We start from the raw sequence: 20,705 nt of genomic DNA, 5'->3' as shown, positions 1-20,705 counted from the left end.
AAACAAGCTAGTATTAGATACAATGAAATTCAAGGTAAATAGTGATGGAAAGGTTGGGAGTAGAAAGAGGTATGTAAGAGGGGGTAGTTTATTTTTTTATGCTCCTGATGAGAGAGGACAATCCAAATGTGCAGGGCTCATCATAACGCTAGGTGACAGAACTAGATTCAGGTCTTTTATTATTATTTTCTTTTTTAGAGAGAGAGAGAGTGCACACCTACACTCGTGCAAGCAGAAGATTGGTGGGGGGGAGGGGCAAAGGGAGAGGCAGAGAGAGAATCTTAAGCAGGCTCTATGCTTGGCACCGAGTCTGACATGGGGCTTGATCTCATAACCCTGAGATCATGACCTGAGCTGAAATCAAGAGTTGGATGCTTAAATGACTGAGGAAACCAGATGCCCCAGATTTTTTTAAATCACAAGGAAGTACCATTTGATATAATGGAACTTCCCAAACACTTTGCACTAATAGTCTGATCCTACTCAGAACCCAAGAATATTAGTAATTGAAAGACAACAATCCCAACAAAAACTCACTTAAATAGCACAAGTCCTTATTCTATACACTTGAGAGGAATAAGGAACTGATAGAACAGACATCTTTCTGCGAAGAGACTCACTGATAAGGTGGAGTATGTTGAGCTCTAACAAAATTTTGTTTCAAGGGGTTCATGTTGCAGAAACTAAAGATTCACTTGGACATTTCCTGATAAAGATCCAACTGAAGGAGTGCCACCTAGTGGACAGAACAGGATCACAGGGATGGGGTGCCTGGGCACCTGCCTTAGTTAGGTTCAGGTCATGATCCCAGACTCCTGGAATGGAGTCCCACATCAGGCTCACTCAGCAGGAAGCCTGCTTCTCCCTCTCCCACTCCCCATGCTGTGTTCCCTCTCTCCGCCATGTCTTTCTCTGTCAAATTAATAAACAAAATCTTAAAAAAAAAAGAAAGGAAAAAGAACACGATTACAGGGAAAAGAAAAAAAGACCCTTCAATCTCAAGGGAGAGAAGGGATTACTTCCTCACCACAGGCTGTTCTTGAAGACTGAACCAACAAAGCTCTGGGAGAGCAAGAGACTATTGTTGCCAACAGTTGTGACTTGTGGGACAAGAGCACAAACCCTGGGCTCTTGCAGGCTATCGGGAAGTCTGCACTGGGTTTGACAAAGAGTCAAACCCTAACTAGAATACAGTTATTGTTTATAAAATTCTTAGCTCCCGGTCAAGATCTTCCTTTTTACCAGAGTTCTTTCTAAATTACTGCTGAAAACCACCTGGAGAACTGTTCTGATGCTCAAAATTCCCACAGTGCACCTCATACTTTAACAGGGAGGGGGTCTAACACTACATATTGACCAATGCACACGTACCGAGAGTAACTAGCTTATGGACCTTAGAAGCTCCAAAGGTTTTTGGAAGAAAGGAATAAACCTAAACAGGAAATTGCCACTATACTTAGGACATCAGTTAGCACTTCCCACAGTTTCAACACATACTATTTTTCATGGGATCATGTCATCAACAAAAGAGAATAAAAGAGAGAAAGCTGAATGAAAAACTAGTTATCTCATTCATACAAATAATGACCTCGGTCACCACAGTGATGAAAATGCTCCCCCGAAAAAGTTAGGGGGAAAAAAAAAAGTTTAACTACTGAACACGTTCCCAAGGAATTCAAGAGAGTCAACAAAGAGACTACAATAAAACACTCTTTGCTGATCGCCATAAGGATGGTAAGAAAGTGCAAAGAACTCAAAGTTTTATAGTACTGCCTATCAGCTCTGAATTCATAATATTCCCTGACAAAGAATAAACAGAGTAAATCTATGATTTATAGGAAGTCAAGAGTTCAAAAACAAGAGACTAATCTTGTTTGAGAAAATGTAGTATACATAGAAGACTGGCTCGCCTCTCTGGTTTCTTCTCTGAATACAAAGGCTCACGTCTTCCTGAACCATAATGACGCAGTGACTGGAGATCCCTGACCACAGGAGGCAGGTGTAAAGAGTGAGGCGGGTGTTCTTGTTAATGTCTATTCCTAGAGTATACAGGAAGTTTTGGCTATCAGTAAAATATAAGGGGGATACAGCCATGTCTGACAAATAACAGTGACCTGTGTTTATCAAGTGAGAGAGGAAATAATGCAATATTATGAAAACTTCATGTACAAATAACTTCCTCATCAAATCTGGTAATCAATGGCCTAAAATCATCTAAGCAGGGCTTTCACTGGACTAGATAAGCAGGCCTTATTTCTCCAATTGGATTCATTCTGTTACAGTTGAATATACTAGAAACAGAACATGTTTCCTCTTCTTTACCCCTAAATATCCAGCATTTCACCTAATTTCCCTAATCTGTTGCTCCTTTTCTGTACTAAGAGTCACCTGCCAGTTCAAGGACTAAAGAGAAGTGCCTGAATGAATGAAGTGGTGGCAAAAGCCAGCAAATCCCCTTCTTTCATCTTTTGTCTGGATCTGAACTTCCAGAAGTTCTTAGGACAAGGACATAGGCCTCTGGGAAGCAGAAGTCACACACCCCGGGGTCTGAATCTGGTCTCTGGCACTTACGATATAGCCTAGGAAAATTATTCAAGCTGTGTCTCTAATTCCTTATCTGAAGGACAGAATATTTACGGAGTGGTAATGAGTATTCATCTATCATTTAACTGTATCATCAATAGTAAGACTATGAATAAGAGACTGGAAACTGAAACTGGCTACCTATTTTAAAAAAACGGGATTAAGGATAAAGATCTGAAATTTTATACTAGACATGTTTAAAGTACCAGAAGCAAAAGAATCCTTGCTTTCATACTGAGGAGATGTGGGTCCTCTAAGCACTCACCTCTGAAGGTGCTAAAGCTTGATTTTCCTTTGCTGAGAAAAACTTTAACTAAGAAACCAAAGCCTTTTTTTACTAAGTGTTTCTGGGTTGTTGTGAGCAAGGGGGACTACCGGGAAGTCTAAACCGAGTTTGCCAGCCTGAGCACCAAGAGAAGTTATTCAAAATCGTATCAGGAAAGGCAAAGGCAAATTAGTCAGCACGATCACAGTGGGAGTTACACATGGCATGGGGTCCCTACAGCACTTCTGGCGGGCTAGCTGAGGCCCCTGCAAATGGTATTAAAGCACCTATTTTGTTCCCAAGAGACACGTTCAACACACCCCAACATTCTAATACCTCTTGCATCACAGACTTACAGACTAATGCAAAGGAAAAGAGAGCAGGTAAACAGAGAAGGAAAAAATAAATCAGACAACATTAAAAATCCAAAGAAGAAAGAATTTTTAAAAGGGGGAGGTGGTTCTTATTTGGGGGAAATGAATGATAACAGACACAGCAAGGGTGACGAGCAGCAGGGAAGTTCTGTTGTGTCTGAGTGTTGTGGGTCACTCAGTCAGGTAAACAGTAAATACTCAGGATTGTATCTGACAGGAAAATTACATCATTAAGATTTAGAATGTCTGGAAAACTGCTCATGATTTAATTTTCGAGAACATATCGCCTAGTGTTTCCTAATGGAAAAACGAGGAAATTAAGACAGAGTGCCAATTTAACACCTGAAAGTGCTAACTGAAGCTAAAGATATTTTTTAACTTAAAAAAATTTTTTTCTTGGGCGCCTGGGTGGCTCAGTGGATTAAGCCGCTGCCTTCGGCTCAGGTCATGATCTCAGGGTCCTGGGATCGAGTCCCGCATCGGGCTCTCTGCTCAGCAGGGAGCCTGCTTCCTTCTCTCTCTCTCTCTGGCTGCCTCTCTGTCTACTTGTGATTTCTCTCTGTTAAATAAATAAATCTTTAAAAAAAAAAAAATTTTTTTTTTCTTTATTTTATGAGAGAGAGTGAGAGCACGCGCGGGCATGGGGGGGTGGGTGTCAGAGGGAGAAGCAGACACCCTGCCGAGCAGAGCTGAATGCAGGACTTGATCCTAGCTGGGACTGCGGGATCATGACCCAAGCCAAAGGCAGCCACCTAAACAACTGAGCCATCCAGGTGCCCAAGAAGCTAAGGACATTTAAAGACTAGCTAGGAATTTCCTTCATCACAAGAGCAGCAATCTAGTAGCATGGATTACTACTATCTGAAAATCAATATTCCATTAAACTAAATCAACCAAGTCATATTCATTTTTTTTCCCAGATTAAGATATAAAATTTTCTAAGAATGACTTTTGGGGGGAAAAAAGAGCCAAGGCTGGTAGAAAGTTAAAACCTTCAATGAAGGGGCGCCTGGGTGGCTCAGTGGATTAGGCCACTGCCTTCGGCTCGGGTCATGATCTCAGGGTCCTGGGATTGAGTCCCGCATCGGGCTCTCTGCTCAGCAGGGAGCCTGCTTCCTTCTCTCTCTCTCTCTGGCTGCCTCTCTGTCTACTTGTGATTTCTCTCTGTCAAATAAATAAATCTTAAAAAAAAAAAAAACCTTCAATGAAAAGAAAGTAGTCTAGGGCAGAATCTGAAAGCTGAAAGAGCATTAAAAAAATGTGGTTACAAGGGCGCCTGGGTGGCTCAGTGGATTAAACCGCTGCCTTCGGCTCAGGTCATGATCCCAGGGTCCTGGGATCGAGCTCCGTATCGAACTCTCTGCTCAGCAGGGAGCCTGCTTCCCTCTCTCTCTCTCTGCCTGCCTCTCTGATGGCTTGTAATCTCTCTCTGTCGGCTTATAATCTCTGTGTGTCAAATAAATAAAATCTTAAAAAAAAAAATGTGGTTACATGGCTGAAAATGAGAAAAGATAAGATAGGGTCTTGCTGGGGTTTTGTTTTGTTTTGTTTAAGATTTTATTTATTTATTTGAGAGAGAGACAGTGAGAGAGAGCATGAAAAGAGAGACGGTCAGAGGGAAAAGCAGACTCTCCGGGGAGCTGGGAGCCCAATCCCAGGACTCCAGGATCATGAACTGAGCCGAAGGCAGTTGCTTAACCAACTGAGCCACCCAGGTGCCCGTTGCTGGAGTATTTTTAAAACACTATCAATTAAAACACTATCAAGGGTGCCTGGGTGGCTCAGTGGGTTAAGCCGCTGCCTTCAGTTCAGGTCATGATCTCGGGGTCCTGGGATCGAGTCCCGCATCAGGCTCTCTGCTCAGCAGGGAGTCTGCTTCCTCCTCTCTCTCTCTCTGCCTGCCTCTCTGCCTACTTGTGATCCCTCTCTGTCAAATAAGTAAATAAAATCTTAAAAAAAATAATAATAATAAAAATAAAAAAAAATAAAACACTATCAATTTTTAAAACACTATCAGTGAAAATAAAATGCCCAGGAAAACCATGAAAGTGCAGAAAACCTCACTATAATCACTAGTAATACAAATGTACAGAAGAAGGGGGTGGCCGAGGTGGGAGGAAAGGGGCCCAGCCAGCATACAGGTGCAGTGGTGCTCAGAGTACATGTGTAAGAAAGGGACTTATACCAGAGGCCAACGCAGGGGTAGATTCTGTGAACTTACAAATTAGGATATCATTTGATTTTGAGTTTCTCTGTCCAACTAGTCTTCACTGATATACTAGAATAGCCTAAAGAGTCATTATCCCTGGATTTTTCACTAAGCAGGTGGAAGTCAACCCCTTGGCTGCACTTTAGTTCAGCGGATGACAGCTCTTCTAGAGTACAAGGCCACTTTGCCCTGAGTGAAAGGTAAGAGGTCACACCTGAGCCCAGCAATCTTATACTCTCAGGTAGACACACCTAACTAGTGTTAGGCTCCTTCACAGAACAAAGTGCAGGCTGGTTCCATCAGTTCACTTAAGGAAAAAATAATACTAAATGCTTATTTACTGGGGGCGAAGTGGGGGTGGCAGAGAGAAGAGGGGGAAATGCTCCAAAGTTGCACTTAATTTTCATCACTAGGGTCAAAATATACCTCTAAGGAAACAAATAAACTGTAAGGTGGAAATACAAAATTATTAGGCTATATAACTGTCATTAAATTCAAACACTGAGTCTCTCAGGGGAAATAACTACAAGTGCCCTGTCACAAGGCAGCACAAAACCATAAGAATTAGGAAGTGAAGAAAGAAGAGGGCAAAACAGATCAGTTCTTCTAGAACAAAGGGGAAGATATGAAGGTGAAAAAGAAAAGCAAGAATTTATGCAAAAAACCATGGACCAGAAGACAAGATCACTGGATCTGGTCATTTGACCTTGGACAAGATACATATATTCATTTCATCCTACAGAATGGAGATAATACACAACCTGCTTATTTCTTAAGATTTCTGGGCAGGTCCAAGAAATAGTATGTGTTATAGCACTTGGAAGACTATAAAACACAACAGTAATGTAAGTTGATGGTATTAGTACTTAAGGAGTCCCTCGCTTTCTGAAGAAAGAACAACTACATGGCAGCTTCGACTTATCTCATCTCAGTTTTCTAAAGAGAAATTCCTTTACATCTGTTACATCTTGTCTCTAATGTTCAAGATACCCAATTAAAAGGCTCTTCTGTATTCTTACCTTTTGAAGCTGGAAGAACAAAGGGCCAGGAAGATGAAAGCATCAGATATTGAAAAGAAATGGAAGAAAAGAAAAAGAATCACACATGGTTGTTATTGTAGACAGTCACTTAATTACCTAACCTGTTAAAGACTGGCCCAACCCTTATTAATTACGTTTGTAGGCCTGGGATGGTACCTTAAAGATAGTGCCAGAATCCGTTCAAAAGTATTATCAAAATGGGCCCCATAATGAGTTTTATGTCACCTTAATCTCATATCCCCAACATGTTATACTGATAAAAAATACTTATAGGTGAAAAACATTGGGGAAGAAAAATACGAAAACACAAGTTTTCTTTCCCAACCCCAGTGTCCCCATAATACAAAAATATCTTAATTTCTTCTGAATGGGAAAAAACACCTCTTCAATCCTCACCCAGGGAAGGGCAGGAATGGGAGACTGACTTAAAGGATACTCAAAGTCTATACTAGACCTGTGCATGAAAGAGGAAGGTACTCACTCTTGGTCTGGGCAGAAAAGGTCAGAGTAAGTTTGGCGAAAAGTTCATTGTTCTCAAAGCGGTCCTCTTTCACCTTTGTCCAGAAGCAGTCCTGGGACAGGTCCTCAGCAACAAACTGTGGATATGGGGAGGGTGTTAAGTGTTACTAAGTGGAGCCCTGTACTTTCCATCCTAGAAAACTGACCAAGATGCGGGTGAGGTGGGTGGTAGCTCTAAGTAATGTCTTACTAGAGTGACCAACTGGAGACACGGAAGAACTGTGCCCCACATGGAAGGACATAGTGCTTCCAGTTCATTCAAGAGTTAGGTTCACTTATGCTGCTTATCCTCCTTCTAACCTCAAATCCTCTAAACTGAAAAGTACTGAGGCTGTGTTTCACATCTTCCCTTATTCTACATTATATTCTCCTCATCAATTTGGCTAACTATGACATACTTGTTCATTTTATAAGTAAACCCCTAAGCTCCTTTTATTTGGTTTCTGGGAGCAGAAGGCTGAAGCAGAATCATAGGAGCCTCAAACACAGAGAGGAAATAATACTGTGCCATGAACACATGTCCTCTATAGCTCATTTACGGGGAAGAGATAGCAGAGCGTATCCATCAATCCACAGCTCTCAGATCAGCACCTTTATCAGCAGCTTACAGCCTGGTGAAATGACTATTATCAAACTGTGGATAACCATGGCACTCATATCCTCAAAGAAAAGGCCAAAAACATTAACTTAAGGATATGTTTAGGTTTTGTAGCAGAGTAAAAGGCTCAAAGAATTCTCCAAAGTGATGTCTGGCACACAGAAGATGCCTAGTATGTGCTGAGTAAACATAGGCCAAGAGTGAAACCTGAAGATAGAAAGTTGCCAACCATAAGAAACGGAAGCCCACCTGGGCACAAAACACAAAGCAGGAAACTAAATTGGTTTCTTAAGATCTATTGAAGAAAAAATGGACAGAAATTCTCACCTTGGACCAGTTTGGCCTTCGGAGTTGCACCTCTGGCTTATAAAGCTTCTTTGGGGTTAATCCAAATGGCAGAACTGGGGCTGCAGGAACTCCAAATCCAAAAGGGGGAGGTGGAGGCATACCCATTCCAGGTGGAGGTGGAGGAATTCCAGGACCTCCAGGAAATGGAGGGGGTGGAGGGATTCCAGGACCACCAGGAAGAGGTGGAGGGGGAGGTGGCATTCCTGCTCCTCCAGGCAAGGGAGGAGGAGGTGGGGGGATACCAGCACTCCCAGGCAAAGGAGGGGGTGGAGGGATACCAGTACTCCCAGCCAAAGGAGGAGGTGGGGAGATGACAGTAGCCCCAGGCAAAGGAGGGGGTGGGGGGATGCTAGCACCCCCAGGCAAAGGAGGGGGTGGGAGGATGCTAGCACCCCCAGGCAAAGGAGGGGGTGGAGGGATGCCAGCACCCCCAGGCAAAAGAGGTGGTACAGAGGAGCCAACACTTCCAGGCAAAGGAGGGGGCGGGGGGATATAAGCATTCCCAGGCAAAGGAGGGGGAGGTGGTGGAGGAGGAATGGTATCACCTCCAGGAAGAGGAGGTGGTGGAGGTATGGTAAGCTCTCTTGGTAAAGGAGGGGCTGGGGGTGGAGTAACAGTGCCAGGAGCAAGGGGAACAGTAGCACTGCTAGGAGGGGCTACAGCAGTAACTGCAGCAGAGAGAGAAGCCATTTCTTTCTTGGCATCTTCCAGTTCCTTGGACAGCTTGGCAACCTAGAGGAACATCAATGGAAGAACTCTTCACTCCACTTCAGGGACCACTGGGGTTGGAAAGGACCTAAAAATTACTTAATCCAGAGTTCTCTTTTTAAGCAAGAAGACACTGAAAGGAGTCAGACAGATGAAATGATTCACCTAAAGTCACATAGATATTTAGAATTCAGGTCTTCAAGTTCTTAGTTCAGCTTGCTTTGCATTCAAAAAGCAACTTTAATCTTTATGTTAAATTCTCCCTTTAATTAGAAAATGCAAAGTTCAAGTAAATCAAATATTCTGGTGAGATAGGCACATAAGTGATCAAGTTATCAGATATCATGTATCATTTAAATAACTGTAACTGCAAAGAGTGTGGGCATTAATCTGCCCAGAAATAGTTTAACTAAGGGAAAATTAGCAAACATATTTAGTTTTTTGGGATTTTATTCCTGAATTTATGAGATGACTTTTAGTTTTATTCCTGGGTAGTTCTATGACTCCTTTTATTCTCTATATTATTTATTTTCCAAATTTTCTATCTTGTGTGTTACAGTAAATGATTTTTAAAAGATGCAATCACCTATTGTTAAAAGATGATTTTTAAATGATTTTTAAAAGATGCATCATCTAACTAGATCACCTATTGGTAACTAAACCTTCCCTAGGAGTAAGATGACTGACTCCTGCTCCAAGACAGGCCCATCCTGAGGCTGCTGATGGCACACAGGTCACTCTGCCTTCCCTGCTCAGACATTACCTCTCCTGTGAGCTGAGACACCTCTGCTTCCAAGTCCTGTTTCTCTGTGGCAATCTGCTGCTTTTCAGAATTCAAGACATCCTTTTCTCCCTGAAGATCCTGGAGCTTCTGCTCAAAGTCGCTTTCCATCTTTTTCATTTCTACCTGTAGCTCATGTCGGGCTGTTAACTCTGAGTCCAACTAAAGGAGAAAGGAATTAGGGTCCTAGTAAACTGTCCAGGAAGAAGCAGAGTGTTATTCCCCAAAATTCACTGTTTTGTCCCAATCCTTTACAGAGCTCACTTTCCCAGGAAAGGACTGGGAAAAAAGGCCACTATAATTTTGAATTCAAAATCAGGGTTAAAGAAGAGGGAACCAGAGATTATTTCCAGTCTCTCTAATTTGGGAGTTCTAAAAACAAACATAAAACAACCTAAGACAAATATTGTGCGATTTCGCTTATACATGGAAAAAACAAATGAACGAACAAAAACAAGCAGAAATGAGCTGATAAATAGAGAAAAAAGAGGTATTTGCCAGACGGAATGGGGGTGGAGGTGGGCAAAATGGGTGAAGGAATGGAAGGTAGAGGCTTCCAGAAATGGAGTAAGTCACAGGAATGAAAGGTACAGCAGAGGGAATATAGTGAACCATATCATAAGAGTGTTGTGTGGTGACAGACGGCAGTTACACTTGTGCAGAGCACGGTATAATGTACAGACTTGTCAAATCACTATGTTGTGCACCTACAACTAACCTAACATTGTGTGTCAACTGTATTTCAATTAAAAAACAAACAGGGCGCCTGGGTGGCTCGGTCAGTCAAGCATCCGACTCTTGATTGCATCTCAGGTCACGATCTCAGAATTGTGAGACTGAGCCCTGTGTCAGGCTCAGCACTCAGCACGGAGTCTGCTTAAGATTCTCTTCCTCTCCCTATGCTCTTTTCCCCACTGCCCCCTGCGCTTGCTTAAAATAAAAGGGGAGGGGTGGCAAAAACAACAAGAACAAACCTAAAATTTAAAAAAAATTTTTAACATTGTTAAGACATTTACACCAGAGCAGCTATGGTGTATAATCCCAACTGCTTCTAGGAGAAAAACCCATCAACCACAACAGAAGTCCTAACAACTGAAGAGAAAAAAGGAATTGAGACATATTCCAGTCCCTGTTGTTCTGGGGTAAGTGGCCTGAGATGCCAGCAAAACCCCAGGAACTGTTATACATGAGAGTCACCTGTAGTTCCTGTCCTACCCAGGGGCTCCCGAACTGCAGACTACTAACTCCTCCACATCATGTCCACGTTAGTTTCTCCAGGGACGAACCTATGCCAGAAAGGTTCCCCCCCAGGAACTGCTACTGCGTGCTGAATGCTTGCGAAATACCACAGGTAACAGTTTCACATGTCAGAAAAAATATCATAAATCTTAAAAAGAAAAAAAGAAGAAAAGAAATAAGAAAGGCCCTCCATTGTTTGATCTCTCACACACACACACCTTCTTTTCCAGTTCTGTAGCTTTGGCTTCAGATTTCTCCACCTTTGTTTTATCAATCATTTGATCTGAAAAAAAAGAGTCAAGTAAGTGAAGCTCCCAGTTCTCTTGTCTTTCCCTCTTACTACCTCCAACCTTCAATATAACCAAAGGACAATCTTTTATCCATTTGCTTATTTTTATTATCCTTCTTAACGTTCTGCTCTAGACAAAGAAATGGAGCTTTCAGTTAAGTTCAACAGGCAATTTCTGAGTGCTTGTTATACAGTAAGGCCACCGTGCTGGATGGCCTGGAGAGTGCCCGCCCACAAGTGATACTTAAGAATCTGTGAGACCAGCAGGAATCACAGATAATAGGTAAAGTCCCTTCAAAAGGTAAGGTGATGTTTGAGTATGGGTAAATTTTAGATTTACAGAACAATAAACTAAAGGTCTCTGTATTCCTAGCACAGAAGTTGGTTATCACCTAAAGACAAAAATGGAAATACCTAGAGACTAGAAAGATATCTTTCCTGAAAATTTCACTGGAAGAAAGAGAAAACATGAAAGGCAGAGCAATGTTTTAAGGAGACAGATCAGAGGAACATACTTACCAATCAACCCCTCAATATCAATCTGAAGATGCCGGCACTTGAAGTCAGGATCAGCCCCATTCTTGTGCAAAACTATTTGAGAAATACATTCTTCAATCAACTTATAGTACTGTGGCCTATGGAAGAAGAGAAGAAGGCTATCAGAGGAAAACCAAAATATAATTTTCTGAAGCATTCAGGATCAGGAAGTTAACTGCTTTGATAAGAGAGAGACCTGAGGGGACGTGTTCCTGAAAAGACCTTTTCATAGAACTAGCAGACATCCACTGCCATGTTAGGAAACTCACTATTGTACAACAGCTATCCATCTTCTTCAGATAATCAAAACTTGTTGCTATCAACCTCCTGGTGCCAATCATTTCCCATCTAAAACTCAGGCTCAAGCCTTTCTGTAACAGACAGCACTAACCTGAAAGAACCTGAAATGGGTACCTCCCTTTGCTATCATCATCACCCCACCTCCCCTCTCCTCTCTCCAAAAAAAAGGACATTTTACTTATATAGTCTGACCTCCTCCATAAGGATGCTTTTCAGTCAGATTAAAAGGACAACTAACAAAAAAAAATAAAAAAAAAAAGGACAACTAACAACTCCTTTTATATCTGTGACTAAAAATGAACTGTAATCCTTGCCTTTGTCTCTTCTTTTTCCCTTTACAGACAGTCTTTGAATTTAAGGATTTTGCTCTCTCTACCTAGGCTCAAATTCAATACTTCTCACAGGTATACCATCTTACCTGGCCTCATAGTCATTTCGGACCAAGAGCAGGTGCTGCAGGATGGACAAGAAGTGTGGCTCTGCCTTTGAATCCTTCACTGTGTTTAAGAGAATCTGGAAGACATCACTGAAGTCAGTGAAAAAGGGGAAGAAGCTAAGGAAAGCATATATTTAGAAACCATGTTTGACAGGTGGACTGCCCTGCTCTTGGCAAAAGTCACAAGATGCTACTTCTATTCTAACAGCTGCCTCTCCTGTAAATTATCCCGAATTTTAAGCTCCATAAGCTTCCTTAGGCTGAAGGACCAGTGAGCTGGGTGGTGGTATACACAAAGATAAAGGATTCCCAGTACTTGGCCTAGAGATGAAGCAGTAGGCAGAAGTGAAAAGGTAACTGCACACATGTCACTTGTGGCAAAAAGCAGTATGCAGCCAAACCATTCCCTCTGTCACTCTCAGGGACACAGAGAAGAAAGCAAAATTACAAGCTCACCCCTGGCTTATGCATATTCCCCAAAGACCAGCTCTATACCACAGTAAGCTAAGATTTCATATTCTAGGAGGTCCATACTTATTTTGATAGCTACTTCCATTTCAAGGAACCCACAGATCTCTGGTCCATGCTGAGGGAAATAAAGCCCACAGCAATCAAAAGACACCTGCCTCATCTACTGAGAAGACACACAGACTGATGCCCTGTTCTGAGTCATCACCCCACACCATTCCAATACAGGGATCTACACTGAATGTCTCATGTGTCCTGAACCCAGTTCATAAAAGGATATTCCATCTCCATTCGAATGTCATCCAGCCGTCCCTTCAGGTCATAGGAATCTTCTTCTCCTTGCTCATCAAACACATTTAATTGCACTCTCATATCATCGTTTTCAATCTCTCGAAGGTCCTGTCAACAACCAAAGTACAAGTCAGGGAACTCAGAAGTGTCCTCTGCTGGCTAGAAACCCAAGCCTTTCAACCTGGTTCTTAAACAGAAAGCCAAGGTGACACTAGAGATGATGGGGTCATGAGAGCCAGCAGCGAAGCGTGACTGTCCTATTGGAGAGCTGTGACTCACCTGCAACACCTGATGCAGCCCCAAGCGCATCAGTTCACTTCGGATGTGCACTCGAAAGTCAAGTTCTTCAGCTGGTGTGATAAGAGCATTGATCAGCTGCAGACAGCCCACCTAAGTAAGAAAATTCAGAAGCATGTCATTGCTGATTCCTAGGGACCAAGATTCCATTCTCTTTACATGCAAATGTAGAAGATGCAGTACAAAACGGCAAGAACAGCTTCTTATTAGAGCAGTAAGACCTGATTTGAGCCCAGGTGTGGAGAGCTCAGAGGTCTAAATGCTTCCAAGGATTTGATGGGAGACTTTGTTCTCAGCCTTGGCTTTCCTAGCATATAAATACAGAGAATGCCTTTTCCCCCATCTCATAATAAGGAAAGCTGCTCTTTCTCTGCCTTCTTGGAGAGAAGGATAATCATTTTCCCTTCAGAACAAATCCTGAAATATAAAACATATACAGATGCAACTCATTTCATTGCATTTCACTTTATCACACTGCACTATATAATATGGTTTTGTTTTTTTGTTTTTTTGGTTTTTTTACAAGTTGAAAGTCTGTGGCAACCCTATGTCAAGCAAGTTTATCAGTGCTAATTTTCCAACAGCACTTGTTCACTCACTCTTGTCTCTGTGTCGTAGTTTAGTAATTCTCAGAATATTTCAAACTTTTTCATTATTATTTTATTTGTCATGATCATCTGTGATCAGTGATTATGACATACTGAATGCTCATATGATAGTTACCGTTTTTAAGCAATAAAATATTTAATTAAGGTGGCTACATTGTTGTAGACATAATGTTATTTACACTTAATAAACCATGGTATAGAGTAAACATAACTTTTACATGCATGAAACTAGGAAACCCAAAAATTCATGTAACTCACTTTACTGAGATACTGGTTTTATTTTAATGTTCTGGAAGCAAATCTGCAGTATCTCCAAGGAATGCCTGTAGCTGGGAACCATTCCATGTGTTCTATTAAAAGGTCAAATGAACCTAAGTCCTTCCATCTTGAGTTCTATTCTTGGACAGTTTTGGAGGATATACTTGCCTTGAGTGCAATGGAGGTCCCACTTTTTAATCCATCCAACAATGGCTGGAAGCGTTCCACCTCATCCATCTCAGCTCTTTCTGTCATCGCTGTCAAAACCCTTTCATTCCTGCCCAGGAGAAAGGAAAGGGAGAGAAATGTCTAAGTGCCCTGCCACAGACAGGCATAGCAAGTAAATTATACAGGGGCACAGATCAGTTAGAAAATAGAACATTATCAACTGTCCAGACTTCCATTATTCTCCTCATCACCTAAGGCAGGGGTCAGAATCTGGTGAAAGCTAAGGACAATCTCCTCAGAAAAATTTATTTCCTAAAACCCATTCCTAGACTCTTATCTACGGATACCAAATTAGAACACCTGTTCTACGGAGTATAAACTAGGATAACTTTTGGAAGGGTAGATAACAGTATCAATTTTAAGGGCACATAACTTTTGGCATACTTCTAGAAACCTATCCAACATAAATGCATAAATGTGAAATAATGTATGTACAAAGATGTTCATTATGGCATTATTTGTAGCAGTAAAACTTATCACCTAGAGCAAGGGCCAGAATCTACTAAGAAAAAAAAATTTTTCACCTAAAATGTCTAGCAGCACGGAAACTGTTAAATAAATTATGGGACATACATACTATGGAATGCTAACCAGCCAGTAAAGTTAAGGTAGATCTTTAAGTACCGACATAGAAAGATGTTTAAGATCAACTGTTAAATTAAAAAAAAAAAAAAAAAAAAAAAAAAAAAAAAAAAAAAGAAAGAAAGAAAAGGTGCAAAGAAATGAATGCTATGATTAAGTTTTATTAAACCAAACTGTTCCATAGCAATATAAATCCATTCTTTGCATGTGATTTGTTTTATAGGCATAAGCCATCATTCCTTAATTCTAACATTCTATCTTTTGGAGTGACAGAAAACATCTTGGAATCCAAGAAATACAATTTATTTGCGCTAGGAAAAAAAATATAAGACTATACCGAAGCCATTAACACTGGTTGCCTCTGCAGAAAAGGATTTACTGAAGGGATGAGGCTATTAAATTTCACTTTATATGTTTCTTTTCTGTTTGAATTTAAAAAATAAAGTTGTGTTACTTCTGAATTAAAAAAACAAAGTAAACGTAACCCTGCCTTAGGCGATAGAGACAGTAACAGACACCTTGCAGTTCACCCCTCTGATAACCACCAGTATGCTGAGGACGGCGCCAAACACCTCATAGTCCTTCTTAAACATTATGATTCAGGGTTCATGCCTTGGTCTTACCTAGTACTTAAGATATAGTGGACACCCAATCAACTCAATTTTCCTCTAGACTAGGGAAGGTGGTCATAAAGAGAATGGAGGGGCCTGGTGGAGCCTGGGTGGCTCAGTCATTAGCCATCTGCCTTCGGTTCAAGGTCATGATCCCAGGGTCCTGGGATCGAGCCCCACATCAGGCTCCCTGCTCAGTGGGAAGCCTGCTTCTCCCTCTCTCACTCCCCTTGCTTGTGTTCCTTCTCTTGCTGTCTCTCTGTCAAATAAATACATCTTTAAAAAAAAAAGAGAGAGAGAGAGAGAGAGAATAGAGAAGAACTATAACCCAGTTACATACATGTCCTCTGGCTGTGGTAAGATACAAAGAGCAGAGAGCAGCTTAGCTGCATCAATCATCATGTTGGGAACAGCTGGATCCATGGCTCTGACCAGCAGCAGGATTCCTTCTTCTGTTTCCAGCATGGTCTTGATTCCAAACTGGAAGGATAAGAATAGAGAAGGGAGGCTTAATGATGACAGCATTTGACCAAGGACTAAGTTGGGGTGGTTATAGGTTCAATGATGTCCCCCTAAATTCTTATGTTGAAGTCCTAAGCCCCAATACCTCAGAATATGACCTTATTTGGAAATAGGGTCACTGGCAGATGTGATTAGGTAAGTTACAACAAGCTCATACTAGAGTACGGTAGACCCTTAATCCAGTATGACTGTGGTCCCCGTAACCAGGAAACATGTCAACACAGTTATGCACAGTAGACCACCACCTTGTGAACACAAAGGCGGACCCTGGGGTGAGGCATCTAAAAACCATGGAATGCCAAAGACTGACAGCAAGCTATCAGAAGCCAGAAGAGAGGCATGGAACATACACTCTCCCTCACAGCCTTCGGAAGGACTCAATACTACCAAATACCTAAATACTTGGATTTAGGGCCTCCAAGAACTGTGACAATATATTTCTGTTGTTTAATATACAGTTTGTAGTGCTTTGTTATAACAGCCACAGCAAACTAATACAGGAGGAGACTTCTTCCCAGCATAGCTAAATAGGGATATAAATACAACACAATTTTATATTAGATACTACACTTGATCTTAGCCAAAAGGCTGAGAAGCAATACAATTTTATATTAGATACAGCACAGGCCGTCAAAAAAAAAAAAAAAAAAAACTTTGATTCTTATATTTCTTTTAAATGCCTCTCGCATCCAATGGGGTTAAGTAAATTTAACAAAATTAAATAATGAGGAAGATAGATCTGCACTCTGGAGCAAACACCTGTGAGATCCCAGAGTTTAAATGGGAGAAAGGAAGGAAAGAACAAATGAAAGAAAAGAAGCAGGGAAGGAAGAAGGGTAAGGTAGCTTGATTCTATAGTAGGAAGAGTATGGAACACAAACAAACAAAAAATAAATCTTCCCAAAATAATAAATACAGATTAGGAAATTCAAGAATTAGCAAAACAAAGTATAAAAAGAGGAAAGAAAATGAGCCTACCTTCTGAAACAGACATCAGAACTGGGAAAAAAAGGTCCACAGAAACATACATATGTGGCCATCAAAAAGCTGTAATACTAAAAGGAAAAGCTAACAGTCTTGAACTTTATATTCCTAGGTCCTTTATAGAATTTACCAATAGAAAAGAACAGGGGTTATGATGATGGTTGGAATGAGAATGGGAAAAATCTCACCTTATTGTTCATAAACGCTTTCAAGCAACGGATGATCTCATGCTTGTTACGGCTATCGTAGCTTCTGTGTGTAGAAGACATACTTCATTAGTTCCCTTTATTGTATACCCCTCTCCCATTTGACTTTTCAATCTTGAACACACAGGTCTTTGGAACATCCCCAACTAGTAGCTGAGTAAATTCTAGGACACAGCAATTTGCCTTGAAACACTGACAAAAACAGGTTGAGGGGAACTGCCACCATCAGACCTCTGGTTAATCTTCTCGTAATCCAAAAATTTAGTACTACATTAAAATCTTTTAACTCCCTTTAGGTTTCTTTTTTTTTTTTTTTAATTTTTATTTATTTATTTGACAGACAGAGATCACAAGTAGGCAGAGAGGCAAGCAGAGAGAGAGGAGGAAGCAGGCTCCCTGCTGAGCAGAGAGCCCGATGCGGGGTTCGTTCTCAGGACCCTGAGATCATGACCTGAGCCGAAGGCAGAAGCTTAATCCACTGAGCCACACAGGCGCCCCTCCCTTTAGGTTTCTAAGTGCTAAATTAGATCAGGAGTATATCCCATCTATTACTGCCTGCCTCACTAAGTCAAAGGCTTCAAGCCTGTCCATTCAGGAGGTAGGGGCCCTATGTTTGGTTTTGGAAAGATCATTAGAAGTAGAAAAGTCGCTATGGGTCAGGCTGACTTCAAGGTAGCCTAAGACAGTCCAAGATATCCCAAGAACTATTCCAACCCTGAAGACTGTCAGAAAATTAGCCCCAAATTTATCAAGAATATTTTAAGACTTTTGAATGGGATATAACCCAGAATGGGTCCCAAGGGAGCTCTGAATGAATGTTGACTCCACTTCCAGATTGGGTAAGAACCTATGCTGGCAGACCCACAATCTTATGTGGTCCACAGCCTATGTTATCCACTGTGCTCCTCTTCCCTTTGCTATATCTGTAATCACTCATCCTCTAGTTTGCCCAAAGACAAACCCTCTTTGCAATTAACAGCATATTCTCCTAGTCTACAATTTCTCATTTTAGTGGCATTTTCTCCTATAGAGCAAACAGCTAAGTCCCCTAATACCCTCCACCGAAAATATGTCAGAGGTTGGAAGTCCTCACCCAGGAGTCTCCTCTCTCTCATCATGGAGTCGTTTAAGGATATCCAATAAAGAGGCCAGGCCCTCAGCACCAAATGTTTGCACCCAGCTGTAAGGAGTCGACAGAGACAATGCAATATTAAATCAATATTTATCCACCCAAACAACTCTTTACCCCCAATCCAGAACTCTCAAACATCCTCACTCCTCTGATCTTCAATACTCACCAATAAATCCTAACCCTGGGATCTCACTCTTGTTACCACCTCAGAATCCTCACCTGACAGGGTTGTTGTTGAGGGAGACACGAAGGGATTCCAGGCAGGTGAGCAGAGGCATATCCCGCAAGCCTGACCTCAACTCCTGAATGTACATCATAGCAGACCTAGAGCTCTCCTTCTGGCTCATGCCCTAGACAGGAACATATGGGAAGATCAGTCAATACTGGACGCAGTCATAAACTGGACTAGCATTAGTCATTACCTTTCGAATATCAAGCCAGACACACATTATACACAGCACCAAATTCTGTGGGACTCAGAATTTCCCATCTCATTACCCACACACACTTCATGAGGACTGAATGAGGTAAAAAAAGTATCTTAATAACAGTAACTTGAATGACAGTAAAACATGCGTATATAACAGAATAAAATAAGACTGATGCAGACATAAAATGTTCTACAACACTGGTAAAAGAAACAGGTCCAAGATAAGGGCAGAGTCTCCCATGACATGGGTAGCTGCCCCAGGACTCACAGCCTTAGACGTGTGCAAGTATTGGGACACCATCTCCCTCTTGATGATTATGTCCTTCTCCCTCAAAGGCTGCTGTTTCTCCTCATTCAGGTTCATATCCAGCTAGTAGACAGAGCGGGGGGGGGGGGGGAGAGGAAGAAAATAAAACTGCATCAAATTCCTTATAAGTTTTCAGTGTTTAATATTTAGTATATTTAGTCAAGAGTTAAACACATTAAATCCTTACTGAATCAGTAAATTTTCCTGATCGCTTGAGATTTAAGCTATTACGGATTATGAAAATTCCTCAGGGATGTTAATGGTTAACACTCTAGCCTAAATTCCTACAGACACTTTTATACACAATGTTTTTCCTAACAAATATATACTCTTAAGCTAGATGAAAATTCTATTTTTTATTACTGAAACAAAAGGACACATTATGTTTTTTTGTACTTGGAATGGTCTTAAGAATCTCTTCTGGATGACCAGTATCTTCCAAACCCTTAAGATCTGCACCACTCTAGGGTGTAAACACTCATTAGCATTGGTTAACTCAGTCTTTGTACAAACTCCTTTCCCACGAAGAAAGAACTAGAAACCCTGTAATAAAGCCCCTCAAAAAGATGTAACTTGGATATGGTATTGAGGAAAAGGCTCAACTTGAGCCTGTTACGTGTACGGCCATGTGTCTGAGCCTACTGCCTCAGTGAGCACAAATTTAACCCAGTAAGTCCAAAATATTATTTGAAATGGGGAAAGTGTAGGGGAAAAACAGATACATTCCAGTTCTTCTCTGTCTCCAGCTGTATGTGTGTGTGAGAGAAAAAGAGAAGGAAACACTGTCCCTAAATAGTAAAACAAATGTGATGTTTTTCTGACTCAATTCCTGCTGCTTTTTTCCTCCTTTTACATATATACTGAACACAGAAGTTGCAAAATGGGGGCCTTCAGGCTGAATCAGACCCAAAGACACGGTATGTTTTGCTTAGCTAGTTCAACATTTTAAATCTGGAAGACTTTATATAAAGGATGCAATCATCAAATTTCAGATTTCTGCATAACTCTATGGATCAGTTTCCTCTACCAATTTTTTATAGTGATAGCAAGGATAAAAGAGACAGACAAAAACCTATGAGGAAATAAAACTTAAAAGAACATTAGTACAAGAGACTTTATGTGGAATTGTGATTTGAATGAACAGTTTTATTTTATTTTATTTTATTTTATTTTTATTCATTTGATAGAGATCACAAGTAGGCAGAGAAGCAGGCAGAGAGAGAGAGAGAAGGAAGCAGGCTCCCTGCTGAGCAGAGCGCCAGATGAGGGGCCCAATTCCAGGACCCCAGGATCATGACCTGAGCCGAAGGCAGAAGCTTTAACCCACTGAGCCACTCAAGCACCCCTGAATGAACAGTTTTTTAAAGAAAATGACCAACTGGTAAAATCTGAATGCTAAGTATAATAGTTGATACTATTAAACAATTACTGTTTTTCAAGAATTGAAGATTTCTAACTTCTTTAGAAAAACAGAAATATCTGGTACTATTGGGCATTTCCAACTGGAGTGCTACAGAAGCTACTGGCATTGAACTGTGGCTGGCCCTCTTCACAA

The 20,705-nt window shown here is 41.1% G+C and overlaps 1 protein-coding gene across 1 annotated transcript in view; it reads right to left on the bottom strand.

Annotated features, from left to right (window-relative positions):
• Positions 1–20,705, bottom strand: part of DIAPH1 (diaphanous related formin 1) — a 93,484-nt gene that overhangs the window by 45,240 nt on the left and 27,539 nt on the right. Inside the window, exons 4-17 of the mRNA XM_082725323.1 lie at positions 19,112–19,213; positions 18,633–18,763; positions 18,375–18,461; positions 17,264–17,327; positions 15,910–16,049; positions 14,317–14,425; positions 13,265–13,375; positions 12,975–13,093; positions 12,209–12,325; positions 11,473–11,588; positions 10,883–10,947; positions 9,408–9,587; positions 7,916–8,668; positions 6,953–7,067 (exon numbers count right to left, since the gene is read on the bottom strand). Of these exons, the coding sequence (XP_082581449.1) occupies positions 6,953–7,067; positions 7,916–8,668; positions 9,408–9,587; positions 10,883–10,947; positions 11,473–11,588; positions 12,209–12,325; positions 12,975–13,093; positions 13,265–13,375; positions 14,317–14,425; positions 15,910–16,049; positions 17,264–17,327; positions 18,375–18,461; positions 18,633–18,763; positions 19,112–19,213 (2,209 nt within the window). The remainder of the gene's footprint in view (positions 1–6,952; positions 7,068–7,915; positions 8,669–9,407; positions 9,588–10,882; positions 10,948–11,472; positions 11,589–12,208; positions 12,326–12,974; positions 13,094–13,264; positions 13,376–14,316; positions 14,426–15,909; positions 16,050–17,263; positions 17,328–18,374; positions 18,462–18,632; positions 18,764–19,111; positions 19,214–20,705) is intronic.

The sequence above is a fragment of the Mustela nivalis genome (genome assembly GCF_964662115.1).
Source record: "Mustela nivalis genome assembly, chromosome: 3".
Taxonomy (NCBI): domain Eukaryota; kingdom Metazoa; phylum Chordata; class Mammalia; order Carnivora; family Mustelidae; genus Mustela; species Mustela nivalis.
Note: the sequence above shows the minus strand (reverse complement) of the source record. Positions and strands in the feature narration are given on the sequence as shown.